The following is a 21,548-nucleotide window of genomic DNA, read 5'->3' on the forward strand; positions in this document are numbered from 1 at the left end:
ATCGGTCAGAAATACAAATACAGAAATTGCATCTAGAGGTTCCTCCTTTGTAATTAGGCCTTCACATGAGTCTTTCTGTATAGCTGTTCAATTTACACTATTAATATAAAACAATCCTTACAATGAACTTCAATTAGTGGAAATGGAGGAGACTGAAATGAAAACATATAGTATCTATTACTCACACCACTCCTCTCAGGATCCCTCCCCCTTGACCCATCTTTCTCTACTTTTTCAGGACCCTCTCTCCGACACACTGCTGCCACATGCCCATAAGCATGTATTTGGCACAAAAGCTCATTCAGGATAACTTATATAGATAGCCTAACATCCCTTGGCAAATGCTATCGAGCAGCGCGCTTTGGCATTGATCAACCAATGATGTGTTAGATGTGTATATATATTTATGTGTGCATTTATTTATTTATTTTTAATTACAGTAGATTTGGTCCGCCATACATTTCCTCTCTTTGAAGGGAAATTAGGTCGAGGGGGGGTACTTTAAGAAGAGGAATTGTAGAAATAGGCGGGATTTAGCCATTATGAAGACTTTGTGGCTGTAGTAACTAGTGACGACCTTTCGCAACCGGATGCTTTTGTCGCTGATGCCGGACGTGATGAAAACAACACAACGCGCTATCTGTCTGGCAAACTAGCTACTTAACTTGCATTTTCTACAAATGTCTAAAATAAAGTTATTGAGGGCTTTCCTCAACGAGAGATTAACAGCTGCTGCTGAGGAGATATTAGGGGTTGTTGAAAAAACTATTGCAGAGTATGAGGAGGAGGTGTTCCGTCTACAGAGTCTGCTCGACATTGACATTGTTCTTCAACCTGAGATAAACCTACACAGAGCAGGTAGGCCAACCCATTACGTTTGTCTAACTCAACCTTCATTTTATAGGACATTGGAGCAAAGGTGGTTATTTTGTAGATTAAGTTTAGGATTAGTCAATCAAAAAGGGGACTTTTTTGGCCGCACCTTTTTTAATTTGAACGAAACTAAGTTAGCTACATGTTTGTCCATGGCAAAATGGTAAGAATGTGAATATTGGATCAGAATTATCAACCATTCGGAAGGTAAAGGCAAAGATTGTATTGACAGGCGCGGTCCTGGCCGTTCTGCCGCCTTAGGCGAGACAAAAAATTGTTGCCCTCCTACAACCCCGCAAATGACAATAGGGAAGTGTTGTCTAGAGACTTTGAAGTTAATTTAAATTTCTTGATGAAATGTGAAAATACATTTTCTGGGCGTTTAAAATGCATATTTTCTGGACGTTGAACATCTATTTTCCGGAAGTTGAAATCGGGTTCATTTTCGGTTTTGAATGAACGTTAGAAATATATAATTACTGCACCACATCTGAACCAAAGATAGAGATGGAAATGTATATATGTCCATCCATGTAGTGGGCCTACCTTTAGTAAAACAGGTAGTTGCATTGGCTTTATTAGTCCGGATTCCTGTGACTAATCAATTTGGCATTTTTTTTTATTTCACCTTTATTTAACCAGGTAGGCCAGTTGAGAACAAGTTCTCATTTACAACTGCGACCTGGCCAAGATAAAGCAAAGCAGTGCGACACAAACAACACATGGGATAAACAAACATACAGTCAATAACACAATAGAAAAATCTATATACAGTGTGTGCAAATCTAGTAAGATTAGGGAGGTAAGGCAGTAAATAGGCCATAGTGGCAAAATAATTACAATGTAGCAATTAAACTGGAGTGATAGATGTGCAGAAGATGAATCTGGAAGTAGAAATACTAGGGTGCAATACTGGGGTATAATAACAATATGGGGATGAGGTAGTTGGGTGGGCTATTTACAGATAGGCTGTGTACAGGTGCAATGATGGTAGGCTGCTCTGAGTGCTGATGCTTACAGTTAGTGAAGGAGATATGACTCCAGCTTCAGTGATTTAAATACATTTTGAAAAAATAAAAAATTGCAATTCGTTCCAGTCATTGGCAGCAGAGAACTGAAAGGAAATGGCTTTGGGGATGACCAGTGAAATATACCTGCTGGAGCACGTGCTAGGGGTGGGTGCTGCAATGGTGACCAGTAAGCTGAGATAAGGCTGGGCTTTACCTAGCAAAGACCTATAGATGACCTGGAGCCAGTGGGTTTGGCTACGAATATGAAGCGAGGGCCAGCCAACAAGCGCATACGGGTCGCAGTGGTGGGTAGTATATGGCGCTTTGGTGACAAAACAGATGGCACTGTGATAGACTACATCCAATTTGCTGAGTAGAGTGTTGGAGGCTATTTTGTAAATGACATCGCCGAAGTCAAGGATCGGTAGGCTATTGTTTGGCAGCATGAGTGAAGGATGCTTTGTTGCAAAATAGGAAGCCGTTTCTAGATTTAATTTTGGATTGGAGCTGCTTAAGGTGAGTCTGGAAGGAGAGTTTACAGTCTAACCAGACACTTAGAATATGTGGACAACTACACATACCTAAGTCAGAACCGTCCAGAGTAGTGATGCTAGGCGGGCGGGTGTGGGCAGCGATCGGTTGAAGAGCATACATTTAGTTTTACTTGCATTTAAGAGCAGTTGGAGGCCACGGAAGGATTGCTGTATGGCATTGAAGCTCGTCTGGAGGTTTGTTAACACAGTGTCCAAAGAAGGGCCAGAAGTATACAGAATGGTGTCTGCGAAGAGGTGGATCAGAGAATCACCAGCAGCAAGAGCGACATCATTGATGAATGCAGAGAAAAGAGTCGGTACGAGAATTGAACCCTGTGGCACCCCCATAGAGACTGCCAAAAGTCTGAACAACAGGCCCTCCGATTTGACACACTGAACTCTTATCTGAGAAGTAGTTGGTGAACCAGGTGAGGCAGTCATTTGAGAAACCAAGGCTGTTGAGTCTGCCAATAAGAATGCAGTGATTGACAGAGTCGAAAGCCTTGGCCGGTTCGATGAAGACTGCTGCACAGTATTGTCTTTTATCGATGGCGGTTATATCGTTTAGGACCTTGAGCATGGCTGAGGTGCACCCATGACCCGCTCGGAAACCAGATTGCATAGCGGAGAAGGTATGGTGGGATTCGAAATGGTCGGTGATCTGTTTTGTTAACATGGCTTTCGAAGACTTTAGAAAGGCAGGGTAGGATAGATATAGGTCTGAAACAGTTTGGGTCTAGAATGTCTCCCCCTTTGAAGAGGGGGATGACCATGACAGCTTTCCAATCCTTTAGGGATCTCAGGTGATAAGAGAGCTTGAACAGGCTAGCAATGGTGGTTGCAACAATTGTGGCAGATAATTTTAGCATGAGAGGGTCCAGATTGTCTCGCCCAGCTGATTTGTAGGGGTCCAGATTTTGCAGCTCTTTCAGAACATCAGCTATCTGGATTTGGGTGAAGGAGAAATGTGGAGGCTTGGCCAAGTTGCTGTAGCGGGTGCAGAGCTGTTGACTGGGGTAGCCAGGTGGAAAGCATGGCCAGCCGTAGAAAAATGCTTATTGAAATTCTCGATTATTGTAGATTTATCGGTGGTGACAGTGTTTCCTAGCCTCAGTGCAGTGGGCAGCTGGGAGGAGGTTAGGTTGCATAAACATAACCACATGTAACATGGATTTTGAATACGCATCCAAGAATTAGAATCCGCATCAATATTACAAATGGAAAGTTACACCTCACTTACATAAAACTGATCAGAATTCAGAAGAATGTGAGGGTCATGCTGGAAAAACATTTTGTGGCGTGTGACGTAATACTCCCTATAATGTAAACTCAAATGTTTAACTTACAATTAAACAAAATTGTTTGCGCTTATGAATACTGGTTTCAGTAAAACCTTCTGCCTACTCAAAAGCAAATACTTTATGAATTTGTCACAAATCAGCTTGTGGTGTTGCTAGTCAACTAGCCTGCTAATGTTAGCCCGATCAGCCTTACAGCTACATTAAAGTAAACCAAAGTTTTGGAAAAACATAATGCCATCGAACCGATGTTACCTGTATATGGAGGTATGTCAGCCAGCTAAAGTTAGCCTAGCCAGCTAAATAACATAGCTAATCAACCATCATAGTTGACATGGTTGAGTAGTAAGCCAGAGAACAACTAGTCTAGCACACGCAGGAACCCACAGAACACAACAACATAAAAGCCAGCAGAAATAAAGTAATGAGAGCGGAGACTAAGATTTGACGGCAGAGTTAGCTACCAAAGTCAAAGAAGAGCCACGGAGAGGCCATTTCATATAGTGAGGTTAGTCCACATTGAATTTACCCGGTTTATCTCCATTACTGCTGACACAGCGATGTACCGGTAGGATACAGAGATTGCAGGCTTCACATTCACGCACTGCACAGCACCTGGTTTCAGTCAGTCTCGTTCCAAATCCTGACTTCCACTGGTTATACTAAGCCATCGAAGTCTTCCGTGGTCCCTGTGCCTAAGGAAGCGAAGGTAACCTGCCTAAATGATTACCACCCCGTAGCACTCACGTTGGTAGCCATGAAGTGCTTTGAAAGGCTGGTCATGGCTCACATCAACAGCATCCTCCCAGATACCCTAGACCCACTCTAATTCGCAAACCGCCCCAACAGAGCCACAGATGACACAATCTCAATCACTCTGCCATTTCCTACCTGGACAAAAGGAACACCTATGTGAGAATGCTGTTCATTGGCTACAGCTCAGCGTTCAACACCATAGTGTCCACAAAGCTCATCACTAAGCTAAGGAACCTGGACTAAACACCTCCCTCTGCAACTGTATCCTGGACTTCCTGACGGGCCTCCCCCAGGTTGTAAGTGTAGGCAACAACACGTCTGCCACGCTGATCCTCAACACTGGGGCCCCTCAGGGGTGTGTACTTAGTCCCCTCCTTTACTCCCTGTTCACCCACGACTGCATGGCCAAACACGACTCCAACACTATCATTAAGTTCACTGACGACACGATGAGACAGCCTATAGGGAGGATGTCAGAGGACAACAACCTCTCCCTCAATGTGAGCAAGACAAAGGAGCTGATCGTGGACTACAGGAAAATTCAGTCCATTAACATCAACAGGCCTGTAGTGGAGCGGTTCGAGAGTTTCAAGTTCCTTGGTGTCCACATCACCAACAAACTATCATGGTCCAAACACACCCAAGACAGTTGTGAAGAGGGCACAACAAAACCTTTTCCCCCTCAGGAGACTGGAAATATTTGACATGGGTCCCCAGATCCTCAAAGTTCTACAGCTGCACCATTGACAGCATTCTGACCGGTTGCATCACCGCCTGGTATGACAACTGCCCGGCATCATACCAGCACCCTTATTTTTCCCAGAGGGATGTTTATTTCTGTCGGCGCGACGCACAAAGATTCCCGTTGGCTGTACCGACTCCGACAGCATATCCCGAGAGAGCCATGTTTCCATGAAACAGAGTATGTTACAATCCCCGATGTCTCTCTGGAAAGCAACCCTTACCCTAACTCGTCTACCTTGTTATCTAGAGACTGTACATTAGCAAGTAATATACTCTGAAGTGGTGAGTGGTGTGCGCGCCTCCGAAGTCTGACCAGAATGCCGCTCCGCCTACCTCTTCTGTGGCGACATTGTTCTGGGTCAGCCTCTGGAATCTGTTCAGATGCCCTGGGTGGTTTGGACAAAGGATCCGCTTCGGGAAAGTGGTATTCCTCGTCGTAATGCTGGTAAGTTGACGTCGCTCTGATATCCAATAACACGTAAAGTTTTCTGGGCTAACAATTTAAGAGATAATACAGAAAAAAACAAAATACTGCAAAGTTTCCTAAGGACTAGAGGCGGCCCTCTGTCGGCGCCATCTTGTACATACATCAAAGCTAGCTTGACGTTTTTGCGCCACAAATGAGAAGTAACTCCATCCTTGTGGGTATTACTGCACTGTGTTGCTATTAATCAAATCAAATTTAATTTGTCACATACACATGGTTAGCAGATGTTAATGCGAGTGTAGCGAAATGCTATTACTGGACTAGCTACAAATGAAGGTAAACTACTACAATCCTCACTCGATTACCACTACCAAACGCACAGGAGAGGAGGAGATGCAGGTTTTTTTTATATGGTTTCTACTTTCTGGATGTACAGTGCATCCGGAAAGTATTCAGACCCCTTTTTCCACATTTTGTTACGTTAGTCTTATTCTAAAATTGAATAAATCCATGTTTTTCCCTCATCAATTTACACACAATACCCCATAATGATAAAGTAAACCGTTTTTTTGAAAATGTATTAAAAATAAACTGAAATACCTTATTTACATAAGTATTCAGACCCTTTGCTATGAGACTGGAAACTGAGCTCAGGTGCATCCTGTTTCCATTGATCATCCTTTATGTTTCTACAACTTTATTGGCGTCCACATGTGGTAAGTTATATTGATTGAACATGATTTGGGAAGACACACACTTGTCTATATAAGGTCCCACCGTTGACAGTGCATGTCAGAGCTAAAACCAAGCCATGAGGTCAAAGGTATTGTCCGTAGAGCTTCGCGACAGGATAGTGTCGAGGCACACATCGTGGGACGGGTCCCAAAAAATGTCTGCAGCATTGAAGGTCCCCAAGAACACAGTGGCCTCATTCTTAAATGGAATAAGCTTGGAACCACCAAGACTCTTCCTCGAGCTGGCCGCCCGACCAAACTGAGCAATCGGTGGAGAACGGCCTTGGCCAGGGAGGTAACCAAGAACCCGATGGGTACTCTGACAGAGTTCCAGAGTTCCTTCATGGAGATGGGAGATCCTTCCAGAAGGACAACCATATCTGCAGCACACCACCAATCAGACCTTTATGGTAGTGGCCAGATGAAAGCCACTCCTCAATAAAAGGTACATGACTGCCCGCTTGGAGTTTGCCAAAAGACAGATAAAGACACGCAGACCATGAGAAACAAGATTCTCTTGTCTGATGAAACCAACATTGAACTCTTTGGCCTGAATGCCAAGCATCACACCTGGAGAAAACCTGGCACCATCCCTACGGTGAAGCATGGTGGTGGCAGAATCAAGTTGTGGGGATGTTTTTTAGCGGCAGGGACTGGGAGACTAGTCAGGCTTGAGGGAAAGATGAATGGAGCAGAGTTCCTTGATGATAAACCTGCTCAGGACCTCAGACTGGGAAGAATATTCACCTTTAACAGGAAAACAACCCTAAGCACACAGCAAAGACAACGCAGGAGTGGCTTTGGGACAAGTCTCTGAATGTCCTTGAGTGGCCTAGCCAGAGGACAGACTTGAACCCAATCAAACATCTCTGGAGAGACCTGAAAATAGCTGTGCAGCGACACTCCCCATCCAACCGGACAGACCTTGAGGATCTGCAGAGAAGAATGGGAGAAACTCCCCAAATACAGGTGTGCCAAGCTTGTAGCATCATACCCAAAAATACCTGAGGCTGTAATCGCTGCCAAAGGTGTTTTTAACCAAGTACTGAATAAAGGGTATGAATAGTTGTGTGAAATTTCTGTTTTTAGATTTAATAAATGTGCAGCTATTTAAAAAAAAAAAAAAAATATTTGAACGTTTTCTAAAGAAATGTTAAAAATCGTTTTGCAACCCTGTTTGTAAACTTTCAGCTTATATTTTTCAGTGATGAAGAAAGATATGGTTGTCCCATGATAGGGTTGGGGTATGCAAAATGGGTTAACTTTGTTTTGGCATTCATGGGCAAAAATGTATGGGATGTTTTTTTGTTAAAATCAAAAGGGGTGCAGTCAAAAAGGTGATTTGAATTCATATGGAAAGACCCATTTCTTTATACTTTACTAGCAGAAGTTAATTATTGCAGGCGTACCAGACAGGAGGTAGTTCTGCAATGTCATTGACTTTTCTATTTCATCCTTTCTTCCAGATGTCCAGCAGCTCAATCTCTCTGTCTCTGAAGAAGATGTTCCCCCTGAGCAGCATCAGTGTGAGCAGGAGTGGAGCCCCAGTCTGGGACAGGAGGACCCAGAGCCCACACAGATTAAAGAAGAGCAGGAGGAACTCAGGACCAGTCAGGAGGAAGAGCAGATTCAAGGGCTTGAGGCAGATGCCATAGAATTCATATTCAATCCTGTCTGTGTGAAAAGTGATCGTGATGAAGACCCAACTCAGCCCTCACATCTCTATCAAGCCCAAAAGGAGAGAAACGGAGAGAGAGACACTCTACCCAGTACTACAACTGAAAATATCAAAACAGAACCTGGTGGAGAGGACTACATAGAATCAGAACCGACCAGTGTCTCTCAGCCTTTCTCTATAGTTCAGAGTGAAAACAGGCAAAGTGTCAGTGGTAGGGAGACTGGAGGACCTCCTTCAGGTTTTAAGTCAGTCAAATCAAAAATAACAAAGATGGTAAAAGGACAAATGTCCCATATCAATAGTAAGGATAAGAGATCTACACAGTTGTCCCTCCTGAAATCATCCAGCCAAAGTAATTCTACTCCCTGTTGTAAGTTGTGTGGCAAGTCTTTTCATCAAATGGGTTCATTAATTAAACATGTGCAAACTCATGAAGATAAAGAAGGTATTTGTGGTGTTTGTGGTAAATGTTTTCAGTCCACAGAAAGTATGGAAGGTCACTTCCAAACTCACATTACAGCTAGTTTTTGTTGTGATGTCTGTAGTAAAGGGTTCAGCAAGAACAGTAAGCTGATAGTGCACATGAGAAGCCACACTGGGGAGACTCCATTTCGATGTTGTCATTGTAGCAAAGGATTCAAACAGAATGGAAGTCTAAAAATACACATGAGAATTCACACCGGGGAGAAACCTTTTTCATGCCCTATTTGTTGCACATGTTTCAGTCAGAATGGAGATCTAAAAATACACATGAGGATTCACACAGGGGAAAAACCATATAGCTGTTGTCATTGTGGCCAAGGATTCAACCAGAAGGGAAATCTAAAAACACACATGAGGACCCACACAAGAGAGAAACCTTATCGCTGTCATGATTGTGACCAAGGATTCAGCACTGGCAGCGCTCTGAAAAGACACATTATGATTCACACAGGGGAGAAGCCTTTTTGCTGTCCTGATTGTGGAAAAACATTTAATCGGAGTGGACATGTAAAATTACACATGAGGACCCACACAGGGAATAAATAATATTGCCATTTGTGGCAAAGGATTCAGCACTAGTGGCCTTCTGAGATTAAAAACATTTGGATTCATACTGGAGAGAAACAGTATCCATAGTGACTGTGGTAAAGGATTCTGCACTGGCACCAATCTGAAAGTGCCCTTAAGGACTCAGAGGAGAGAATAGATACCCTCAATTTAGAAAATTATTTCCCCAATCAGGTACGTTAAATAACAATCAGACACAAGGGAGAACTTAACGGTGTGCTGTTTGGGGAAAGGTCTGGAGACTGAAGATTGAGAGTCGATGTCTCAGAACACTACTCGTGGGTGAATAAGATATGACGGAATTACTGCTTGAATGTAAGAACTCCATCACTATCTAACAGAGAGCAGTTGTTAGTTATAGGATGACAAGTCATTTGGGAAACTCCTCCCTTTGTACTTAAAACATTTTTGTTTTTGAAATCTTATACATTATGTACACTGAGTGTACAAAACATTAGGAACACCTGCTCTTTCCATTAAATAGACTGACCAGGTAAAACCAAGGTGAACGCTTTGGTGCCTTATTGATATCACTTGTTACATCCACTTCAGTGTAGATGTTTTGTATACTCTATGCTTTGACGGAGTAGCGCTCTCGTGAATAAACATTTTTACTATCATAGCTGGGCCTCCCGTCTGTTTCATTCAACCAGTATCTTACAAATTCTGGGTTGCAGACTGAGTAGTTTAATTGAATTGGGTTTTGAATATTGAGAACATAATTCTCGTGACACACGTAGTTTCTCTGTCCTGGCGATGCAGAGAAAACCCAGCCAGCTCTATATTATGTGTCGTTGTTCAGTCACAACTCGGTGAAACATAATACACTGCTCAAAAAATAAAGGGAACACTAAAATAACACATCCTAGATCTGAATGAATGAAATATTATTATTAAATACTTTTTTCTTTACATAGTTGAATGTGCTGACAACAAAATCACAAAAATTATCAATGGAAATCAAATTTATCAACCCATGGAGGTCTGGATTTAGAGTCACACTCAAAATTAAAGTGGAAAACCACACTACAGGCTGATCCAACTTTGATGTAATGTCCTTAAAACAAGTCAACATGAGGCTCAGTAGTGTGTGTGGCCTCCACGTTCCTGTTTGACCTCCCTACAACGCCTGGGCATGCTCCTGATGAGGTGGCGGTCTCCTGAGGGATCTCCCAGACCTGGACTAAAGCATCCGCCAACTCCTGGACAGTTGGCGGATGGAGCGAGACATGATGTCCCAGATGTGCTCAATTGGATTCAGGTCTGGGGAACGGGCGGGCCAGTCCATAGCATCAATGCCTTCCTCTTGCAGGAACTGCTGACACACTCCAGCCACATGAGGTCTAGCATTGTCTTGCATTAGAAGGAACACAGGGCCAACCGCACCAGCATATGGTCTCACAAGGGGTCTGAGGATCTCATCTCGGTACCTAATGGCAGTCAGGCTACCTCTGGCGAGCACATGGAGGGCTGTGCGGCCCCCCAAAGAAATGCCACCCCACACCATGACTGACCCACCGCCAAACCTGTCATGCTGGAGGATTTTGCAGGCAGCAGAACGTTCTCCACGGCGTCTCCAGACTCTGTCACGTGCTCAGTGTGAATCTGCTTTCATCTGTGAAGAGCACAGTGGCAAATTTGCCAATCTTGGTGTTCTCTGGCAAATGCCAAACGTCCTGCACGGTGTTGAGCTGTAAGCACAACCCCCACCTGTGGACGTCGGGACCTCATACCACCCTCATGGAGTCTGTTTCTGACCGTTTGAGCAGACACATGCACATTTGTGGCTTGCTGGAGGTCATTTTGCAGGGCTCTGGCAGTGCTCCTCCTTGCACAAAGGCGGAGGTAGCGGTCCTGCTGCTGGGTTGTTGCCCTCCTACGGCCTCCTCCACGTCTCCTGATGTACTGGCCTGTCTCCTGGTAGCGCCTCCAGGAGACGCCTCCATGCTCTGGACACTACGCTGACAGACACAGCAAATCTTCTTGCCACAGCTCGCATTGATGTCCCATCCTGGATGAGCTGCACTACCTGAGCCACTTGTGTGAGTTGTAGACTCCGTCTCATGCTACCACTAGAGTGAAAGCACCGCCAGCATTCAAAAGTGATCAAAACATCAGCCAGGAAGCATAGGAACTGAGAAGTGGAACTGAGAAGGAACTGAGAAGTGGTCTGCAGAACCGCTAATTGCCTATTATTTCCACCTTTTGTCTATTCCATTTGCACAAAAGCATGTGAAATTTATTGTCAATCAGTGTTGCTTCCTAAGTGGACAGTTTGATTTCACAGAAGTGTGATTGACTTGGAGTTACATTGTGTTGTTTAAGTGTTCCCTTTATTTTTTTGAGCAGTTTTATATTACAGTTTTTAATGTCCCGTTGGTAGGATAGTCTTAATCGTAGATTACCATTTTATTTTCCAATGATTGCACGTTGGCCAATAGAACGGATGGTAGTGGTAGTTTACTCACTCGCCTACGAATTCTCAGAAGGCAGCCTGACATTCGCCCCCTTTTTCTCCGTATTTCCTTCACGCAAATGACGGGGATTTGGGCCCGTTCTCGAGAAAGCTGAATTTTCTGTAAGGGCTTCCTTCTTTTCAATCTGTTATTTAGGATAGTATTGTAGAGTAACTACAATGTTGTTGATCCATCCTCAGTTTTCTCCTATCACAGTCATTAAACTCTATAACTGTTTTAAAGTCATCATTGGCCTCCTGGTGAACTCCCTGAGTGGTTTCCTTCGTCTTCAGCAACTGAGTTAGGTAGGATGCCTGTATCTTTGTAGTGGCTGGGTGTATTCATACCCCATTCAAAGTGTAATTAATAACCATAATGCTCAAAGGGATGTAAATGTTTTATTTTTACCTATCTACCAATAGGTGCCCTTCTTTGCGAGGCATTGTAAATCCTCTGTTCTTTGTGGTTGAATCTGTCTTTGAAATTCACTGCTCGACTGAGGGACCTTACAGATAATTGTATGTGTGGGGAACAGAGATGAGGTCATTTAAAAAATCATGTTAAACTATTATTTCACACAGAGTGAGTCCATGCAACTTATTATGTGGCTTGTTAAGCACATTTTTACTCCTAAACTTATTTAGACTTGTCATAACAAGGTGGTTGAATAATTATTGACCCAAGACATTTCAGCTTTCATTTTTTATTAATTAGCAAAAACATCATTCCATTTTGACATTATGGGTATTGTGTGTAGAACAGTGACAAACAATCTCAATTAAATCCATTTTAAATTCAGGCTGTATGTAACACAACAGAATGTGCAAGTAAATGAGTGTGAATACTTTCTAAAGGCATTGTATTCACTGTTAGTCTACACCTGTTGTTTACAAAGCAAGTGACACATTTTATTTGATTAAAGACTTTAATCTCAAGAGAAAATGGGTTAAACGTAAATTGTTCAAAGTAGTCATCTTTACACAGCAAATTTCACAAAAACACGTACTGGAAGAACTTCGCAGATGCAAAGTTTGGCAACAGAATTGCGGTAAAAATCCCTTTGTTTTTTAATGCAACCACGTTTTCCAAAAAACGTACATTTCCATTTTAGTCATTTAGCAGACGATCTTATCCAAAGCAACATATTTAGTTAATTAATCTTAACTCCTCTAAGGGGACAGAAGTGTCTGTCCAATACATTTTACAGAAACACATTTACAGGAAGAACTGTGAAAAAACTGAGGGATATTTCAATTTAATTCTGTTAACAAACTTTGCATTTGCACACTAAATGTATTTTTTTCTGCTGTGTAAATATTTCAAAGTAGTCATTGTGCATAGAGTTGTATGGTTTGTTAAACTTTGAAATCAGTGTTTTTTGTTTGGCATACATTTCAAAGTGAAAAATGTAACTTTAGAGTCTCGGCATAATTCCATTACTGTGGAATTGCCCAAATACAAATACATTTACAAAAAACAATCATGGTAAGTGATTTCTCTTCCAATAAACCACATGGACCTCAAAGCCAGCAAAGCCTTTCCAAATACATGAAACTAACTTAAAACTTAACTTACACATTAAATATTGTCAAACATCAATAAACTCACTGAAGGCCACAATCAGGTTCAAATTCCAAGTCGGAGTGTATCAAAATTGTGTGGTTTTAGGCTGTCCCTAAAAAATGTGGCTCTCTCGGTTGTGCACGAATACACCTATTTTGCTTTATCGCCACCTGCTGGAGTGGAGTGCGACAAGGTCAGTTCGGCTTAGAAGAGAGGGCATTAGTTCAAATAGCATACTGGCAAAACCCACCAACCTTGAGTCCTCTACGGGATCGGTGTACCCCCGTGGGACGGTTGAGCTAACGTGCGCTAATGCAATTAGCATGAGGTTGTAATTAACAAGTACATTTCCCAGGACATAGACATATGTGGGCAAAAAGCTTAAATTCTTGTAAATCTAACGGTATTGTCCAATTTACAGTAGCTATTACAGTGAAATAATATAATGCTATTTTTTGAGAGTGCACAGTTATGAACTTGAAAATGTATTAATAAACCAATTAGGAACATTTGGCAGACTTGATACATCCTGAACAGAAATGCAATGGTTCATTGGATCAGTCTAAAACGTTTCAAATATACTGCTCCCATCTAGTGGCCAAAATCAACATTGCGCCTAAACTGGAATAATAAATTGTGGCCTCTCTTGCATTTCAAAGATGGGGAAAAAATGCATGTTTTTTTTGTAGTATCTTTTACCAGATCTAATGTGTTATATTCTCATACATTAATTTCACATTTCCACACTTCCAAGTGTATCCTTTCAAATGGTATCAAGAATATGCATATCCTTGCTTCAGCGCCTAAGCTACAGGCAGTTAGATTTGGGTATGTCATTTTAGGCGAAAATGTAAAAAAGGGTCCGATCCTTGAGAGATTTTAAGAAACATATGCAGTAAACAATAGTATATTCAGGGCAAATAAAATACAATTACAGTCAATCATATGGCCTACGAGCCTTTGCTAAATGCAACTTGATAGGCCTTTATCGAGCATAAAACATTGCATGGATTGGTGACTAGATAACTGTCAAACATTTCATGAACACAGAGGAAAGAGAAGTGTGCAGGTAAAGACACTTCACAATAAACATGTTAACATTTATTCTGTAAAACAAAGGTTGATAAAATATGCATAAATATATTTTGAGATGAAAAAAAGCATGTTTGAGAAGGTTCATTTACAGTGGGGCAAAAAAGTATTTAGTCAGCCACCAATTGTGCAAGTTCTCCCACTTAAAAAGATGAGAGAGGCCTGTAATTATCATCATAGGTACACTTCATCTATGACAGACAAAATGAGGAAAAAAATCCAGAAAATCACACTGTGGGATTTTATATGAATTTATTTGCAAATTATGGTGGGAAAAAAGTATTTGGTCAATAACAAAAGTTTATCTCAATACTTTGTTATATACCCTTTGTTGGCATTGACAGAGGTCAAACGTTTTCTGTAAGTCTTCACAAGGTTTTCACACACTGTTGCTGGTATTTTGGCCCATTCCTCCATGAAGATCTCCTCTAGAGCAGTGATGTTTTGGGGCTGTTGCTGGGCAACACAGACTTTCAACTCCCTCCAAAGATTTTCTATGGGGTTGAGATCTGGAGACTGGCTAGGCCACTCCAGGACCTTGAAATGCTTCTTACGAAGCCACTCCTTCGTTGCCCGGGCGGTGTGTTTGAGATCATTGTCATGCTGAAAGACCCAGCCACGTTTTATCTTCAATGCCCTTCTTTCCTTTACACGGATCAGTCGTCCTGGTCCCTTTGCAGAAAAACAGCCCCAAAGCATGATGTTTCCACCAACATGCTTCACAGTAAGTAGGGTGTTCTTTGGATGCAACTCAGCATTCTTTGTCCTCCAAACACGACGAGTTGAGTTTTTACCATAAAGTTATATTTTGGTTTCATCTGACCATATGACATTCTCCCAATCTTCTTCTGGATCATCCAAATGCTCTCTAGCAAACTTCAGATGGGCCTGGACATGTACTGGCTTAAGCAGGGGGACACGTCTGGCACTGCAGGATTTGAGTCCCTGGCGGCGTAGTGTGTTACTGATGGTAGGCTTTGTTACTTTGGTCCAAGGTCTCTGCAGGTCATTCACTAGGTCCCCCCGTGTGGTTCTGGGATTTTTGCTCACCGTTCTTGTGATCATTTTGACCCCACAGGGTGAGATTTTGCGTGGAGCCCCAGACCGAGGGAGATTATCAGTGGTCTTGTGTGTCTTCCATTTCCTAATAATTGCTCCCATAGTTGATTTCTTCAAACCAAGCTGCTTACCTATTGCAGATTCAGTCTTCCCAGCCTGGTGCAGGTCTACAATTTTGTTTCTGGTGTCCTTTGACAGCTCTTTGGTCTTGGCCATAGTGGAGTTTGGAGTGTGACTGTTTGAGGTTGTGGACAGGTGTCTTTTATACTGATAACAAGTTCAAACAGGTGCCATTAATACAGGTAACGAGTGGAGGACAGAGGAGCCTCTTAAAGAAGAAGTTACAGGTCTGTGAGAGACAGAAATCTTGCTTGTTTGTTGGTGACCAAATACTTATTTTCCACCATAATTTGCAAATAAATAAATTAAAATCCCTACAATGTGATTTTCTGGATTTTGTTTTCTCATTTTGTCTGTCATAGTTGCAGTGTACCTACCTTTTTAAGTTGGAGAACTTGCACAATTGGTGGCTGACAAAATATGTTTTTGCTCCACTGTATATGAATGGGTCCACTTGAGCATAGCACAACAATTTTCCTAATGCTTGTCAAAACATGGAAACAAAATAAAAATGTATTTTCCCTCAGAGTGGATATTGGCATCAAGCTCAGAGGTAATAACAAAAATGGTAGGAATCTTTCAACTCCTGTGGACACTTGAAGAAACATAAGTGCAAAGTAATTGATATTGTGAAAACTGTTAACTATAAAACAGATAATATAGCAGAATTCAATACTTTAACAAAACACTTTCACTCTAAAAACAAAAACATGTTTCATGTAGAAAGGGAGGACATAGTTTAAAATGTATTTGTGTCATCCTATAACTAATGCTCAGAAATCCACAAACGGCTCTCTGTAAAACAGTGATGGGGAGTTATTATGTTTAAGCAATAATTCAGTCATATTATTTTCACCCAAGCCTGGCCCTCATACCACCAAGGCCACCTAATCATCCCCAGCTTCCAATTGGCTCATTCATCCCCCTTCCTCTCCCCTGTAACTATTCCCCACGCTGTTGCTGTAAATGAGAATGTGTTCTCAGTCAACTTACAGGGTAAAATAAAAAATAAATAAAATAGTGTCCTAATGGGCATCTCCTCTCACAGGTGTAGGTTAGAATGTGAGTCTCAATATTCTGTCTCTAGACCTTTTCCCAAACAGCACATTGTCATATTTTCTCCCTTGTGACGGTTATTCATGTAACTTTGTTGGAGCTCTATCATTTTGAGAACTCCTGCAATCATTGCACCTATACAGTGATGCCTTGGTGTGTCTTTGATTGTTATTTAATGTACCTGATTGGGAAATACATTTCTACCATGAGGACATCAGTATGGTCTCTCCCCTGAGTTCTCATGTGCACATTCAGATTGGTGCCAGTGCTGAATCCTTTTGTCTTTTCTTTCCTGTGTGAGTCTTCATGTGCACTGACAGATTAGTGGCAACGCTGAACCCTTTACCACAGTCAGGACAGCTATGAGGTTTCTCCCCTGTGTGGGTCCTAATGTGTGTTTTTAGATTTCTATTCTGTTCGAATCCTTTGCCACAATGACAACAATGAAATGGAGTCTCCCCAGTGTGGCTTCTCATGTGCGCTATCAGCTTACTGTTCTTGCTGAACCCTTTACTACAAACATCACAACAAAGACTAGCTGCAATGTGAGTCTCAGATATTTCCTCCTTTCTGTGGATTGAAAACATTTCACACACACCACAAATACTTTCTTTATCCTTTCTATGAGTTCACACGTGTTAAATTAATGAACCCAGGTGATGAAAAGACTTACAACACATCTTACAAAAACAGGTAATAGCATTACTTTGACGGGGTGACTTCAGGAGGGTCAACTGTAGATTTCTTACCCTTACTATTGATATGGGACCTTTGTCCTTTTATCATCTTTGATTTGACTGACTTAAATCCTGATTGGGGTCCTCCTGTCTCCATACCATTGACACTTTGACTGTTTTCACTCTGAGCTGACGAACAGTCTGGATTTACTGCAGGGAGGGGCTGAGAGATACTGGTTGGTTCTGATTCCCTATAGTCCTCTCCATCAGGTTCTGTTGTGATCTGTTCAGTTTTAGTACTGGGTAGAGTGTTTCTCTCTCTCCTTTTCCTTCCTTTTGGGCTTGATAGAGATGTGAGGGATGAGTTGGGTCCTCATCACAGTCACTTTTCACAGACAGGAATAAATGTGATCTCTATGGTATACGCCTCAATCCCTTGAAGCTGCTCTTCCTCCTGACTGGTCCTGAGTTCCTCCTGTTCATCTTTAAATTGTATGGGTTCTGGGTTCTGCTGCTCAGGGGGAACCTCCTCTTCAGAGAAAGAGAGAGTGAGCTGCTGGTGGTCTGGAGGAAAATAAAAAAGCTGAAACAGAAAACCCAATGACATGTAGACCTACCTCCTGTCTGGTACACCTGCAATAATTAACTTCAAATATAAATGAACTGTAATCCTAAACTTTGTCAAAAAAATAACTACCTTTGACATTGCTCCAATCAGAGGTGAAGCCATGGCAGGGCCTGGCTGGGACCAGACCCTGCCAGATTGAATACTGGCCCACCCAATCAGGATGGCTTTAAATATAGTTAAAACATTTAAAATAATAACTTTAATTTGTTTATTTTGAAAAATGGAGGAGGTTCCTGAGATCTAATTGGTTAACCTCTTTGGGCTGAGATCCCACTAACGGGATCGATATGACAACAGCCAGTGAAAGTGCAGGGCGCCAAATTCAAAACTACAGAATTCCCATAATTAAAATTCCTCAAACAGAAGTATTTTACACCATTTTAAAAATACACTTCTTGTTAATCCCACCACCGTGTCCAATTTCAAAAAGGCTTTACAGCGAAAGCAAAACAAACGATTATGTTAGGTCAGAGCCAAGTCACAGAAAAACACAGCCATTTTTCCAGCTAAAGAGAGGAGTCACAAAAAGCAGAAATATAGATGAAATGAATCACTAACCTTTGATGATCTTATGAGATGACACTCATAGGACTTCATGTTACACAATACATGTATGTTTTGTTTGATAAAGTTAATATTTATATAAAAAAATCTGTTTACATTGGCGCGTTACGTTCAGTAGTTCCAAAACATCCGGTGATTTTACAGAAATACTCTTAATAAACATTGATAAAAGATACAACTATTATGCATGGAGTTATAGATACACTTCTCCTTAATGCAACCGCTGTGTCAGATTTCAAAAGAACTTTACGGAAGAAGCACACCATGCTATAATTTGAGTACGGCTCTCAGAGACCAAAACAACCCAAACAGATACCCGCCACGTTGTGGTGTCAGTAAAAGTCAGACATTATAAATATTCGCTTACCTGTGATGATCTTCATCAGAATGCACTCCCAGGAATCCCAGTTCCACAATAAATGTTTGTTTTGTTCGATAATGTCCATCATTTATGTCCAAATACCTCCTTTTGTTAGCGCGTTCAGTTCACAAATCAAAATTCAGGACGCGCGTTCATTAGGAGCAGACAAAAAGTCAAAAAGTTCCGTTACAGTCCGTAGAAACATGTCAAACGATGTATAGAATCCATCTTTAGGATGTTTTTAACATAAATCTTCAATAATGTTCCAACCGGAGAATTCCTTTGTCTGTAGAAATGCAATGGAACAGAGCTCACTCTCACGTGAACGAGCGTGGTCAACTCATGGCACTCTGCCAAAGCCCTGACCCATTCCCCTCTCAATCGCCTCCACTTCACAGTAGAAGCATCAAACAAGGCTCCAAAGACTGTTAACATCTAGTGGAAGCCATAGGAAGTACAATATGACCAATATCCCACTGTGTATTTGATAGGCCAAGAGTTGAAAAACTACAAACCTCAGATTTCCCACTTCCTGGTTGGATTTTTTCTCAGGTTTTTGCCTGCCATTTGAGTTCTGTTATACTCACAGACATGATTCAAACAGTTTTAGAAACTTCAGAGTGTTTTCTATCCAAATATATAAATAATATGTATATCTTAACTTCTGGGACTGAGTAGCAGGCAGTTTACTCTGGGCACCTTATTCATCCAAGCTACTCAATACTGCCCCCAGCCACAAGAAGTTTTAAAGAGTTGCCATCCCCCAAATTAAACTCTAAGGTATATCTATTACATCAATAAACAGTCACCTTATTAATCATTACCTCTTGTCATTTTGAACAGTGGTAACCTTCTTGAATCTGAAAAAACCCTGGCCTTCCTCATGATTCAGTACTACACAAATTTGTTTAATTATTTATTTACTTGCTAACTAAATAACACAGAATAAACATACCTACTTACTACATGAGACAAAGGTCCCTAGCAGACTGAGACAATATGGCTTTTACACAACGACATCGAGAGGGTAAAAGAGAAAAAGACACTTATCGCCGATACATTTTCAAAACTATTCTCACAGTAATCATATAGTTTTACTATATGATTACTGTTTGGAATAAGAAATCAAGAATGTATTTACGTGTGAGTGCCTTTGTTCGCCGTTTATCTCTTTCGGAACCAGCCCTCCTTAGGAAGGTTGTTGGCCTTTCAGCGGCAAGCTTGTATGGCTCAGATTGTCCGAAAGGGGTCTCCTCTTTCCCATCTTCTACTGTTGTTCACTCTGGAACATAGCTAGCCAACCGTGTCGACGGTTCCCATCCCATATTGAAGTTTTGGATAGCTACAACCTTGACATTTTCCATAACATCAATAGACTACTAAGGGCCATCATCACCCCTTCTATGACTTGTAGTGTTGAGAGACCCTTCTCCACTACAGGCCATATCCAAACATCCATCCAATCTTGCATGCTGACTGCATGTCAACAATCTAGCTCTGTTGTTCTTTGAAAACAAACTCAATCAATGAAAGTGATGGGGGCATGTGAGCATGTTACTTGAAGGTGATTTTTACCATTTAAAAAAAACAACATGCTCACATGGCCCCATCTCTTCCATAGATGTTTAGCTAGCGGTGGCTAAAGTCAGCTGTAGTTCAATGGCTGTTTAAAGAAAACTGAATAAGTGATTACAGTTTCTCCTGCTCCATAGACTACTTTCAGGGTGAGTCCTTTAATGAAAACACATTCAGGGCTTTCTATTTATATTCTTCCTTTCTTCTTTGTGCAATAAGCTATTTGCACATATTCCTGTGCCGAGCTCCTGGTGTCCGACCCGCTGACCATGGTCCATCTTCCGAAAACATCTGAAACCCTACCTCTTCTTAAAAAAGACTTCTCAGTTCCCCCACCCCTTTGCACTTGTCTTTTCCTACAAAACACTCACTTTGCTGATAGCTCTGGATAAGAGTGTCTACTAAATTAGTAAAATGTACAAACAATGTAATATACTGAACGCTTATTTCTCCATATTTTGTGACAGTATAACTTTTCCCATTTTATCACTGCACTTTGCTGCTGTAGAATCTCTCTCTCTCTGAATTTGTAGGTGTTAGACATTTGTATTTCATTATTAAGTTAGTTTACTGTCGGACTTGGACAGTCGGCCTGAGGGGTATACTACAAAGCAGAATCAATGAGTTAGCCAGCTAACTTTCCTAAATATTCTGAAATAAATGCAATTAACACAGAGGAAAAATAATTGTGCAGGTAAAGACACCTCACAATAAACATGCGTTATCAACATTTATTCTGTTATACAAAGGCAGATTAAATATATACATTCCTTGATTAAACAAACATGTTTCAGAAGGTTCATTTATATGAATGGGAACACTTGATAGATAAAAGAAGATAATTCCTCAGAGTGGATATTGGCATCAAGCTCAGAGGTAACAACAAACACGATAAGAATTATTCAGATCCTGTGGAAACTGGAAACATAAGCACAGAGTAACTGATATTGTGAAAACTACTGTAGGACAATTCCACGGTAACAGAATTACGCTGAGACTGAATTTCACTTTAAAATGTATGCCAAACAAGAGACATTGATTAAACATTTTAACAAACAGTACAACTCTATGCACAATGACTGATTTGAACAATTTAAAATTTAGAATTTACTGTAAAAACAAAGTTTGGTAACACATTAAGGTAAAATCTCCCTCAGGTGAATTGTTATTAAACTTTGTACCGGCACAGTTCTTCCTGTAAATGTGTTTTTGTAAAACTTTGCGGAGATTGTTAAAAGTAGTCATTGTGAATAGAAAATGGTTTGTTAAACTTTGGAATCAATGGTTTTTGTTT

The 21,548-nt window shown here is 41.3% G+C and overlaps 1 protein-coding gene and 1 pseudogene across 1 annotated transcript; one reads left to right on the forward strand and one right to left on the reverse strand.

Annotated features, from left to right (window-relative positions):
• The first annotated feature begins 559 nt into the window (after positions 1-559).
• LOC110521400 (zinc finger protein 300) lies at positions 560-9,725 on the forward strand. Its single transcript, XM_021598929.2, has 2 exons — positions 560-858; positions 7,842-9,725. Exons 1-2 carry the CDS (start codon positions 681-683, stop codon positions 9,080-9,082), a joined length of 1,419 nt encoding a protein of 472 aa, XP_021454604.2. The 5' UTR covers positions 560-680; the 3' UTR covers positions 9,083-9,725.
• A 6,699-nt stretch (positions 9,726-16,424) lies between these two features.
• LOC110522745 lies at positions 16,425-18,701 on the reverse strand (annotated as a pseudogene).
• Between the last annotated feature and the right edge of the window lie 2,847 nt (positions 18,702-21,548).

Source organism: Oncorhynchus mykiss, chromosome 30, assembly GCF_013265735.2.
Source record: "Oncorhynchus mykiss isolate Arlee chromosome 30, USDA_OmykA_1.1, whole genome shotgun sequence".
In the NCBI taxonomy this organism is placed as follows: Eukaryota; Metazoa; Chordata; class Actinopteri; order Salmoniformes; family Salmonidae; genus Oncorhynchus; species Oncorhynchus mykiss.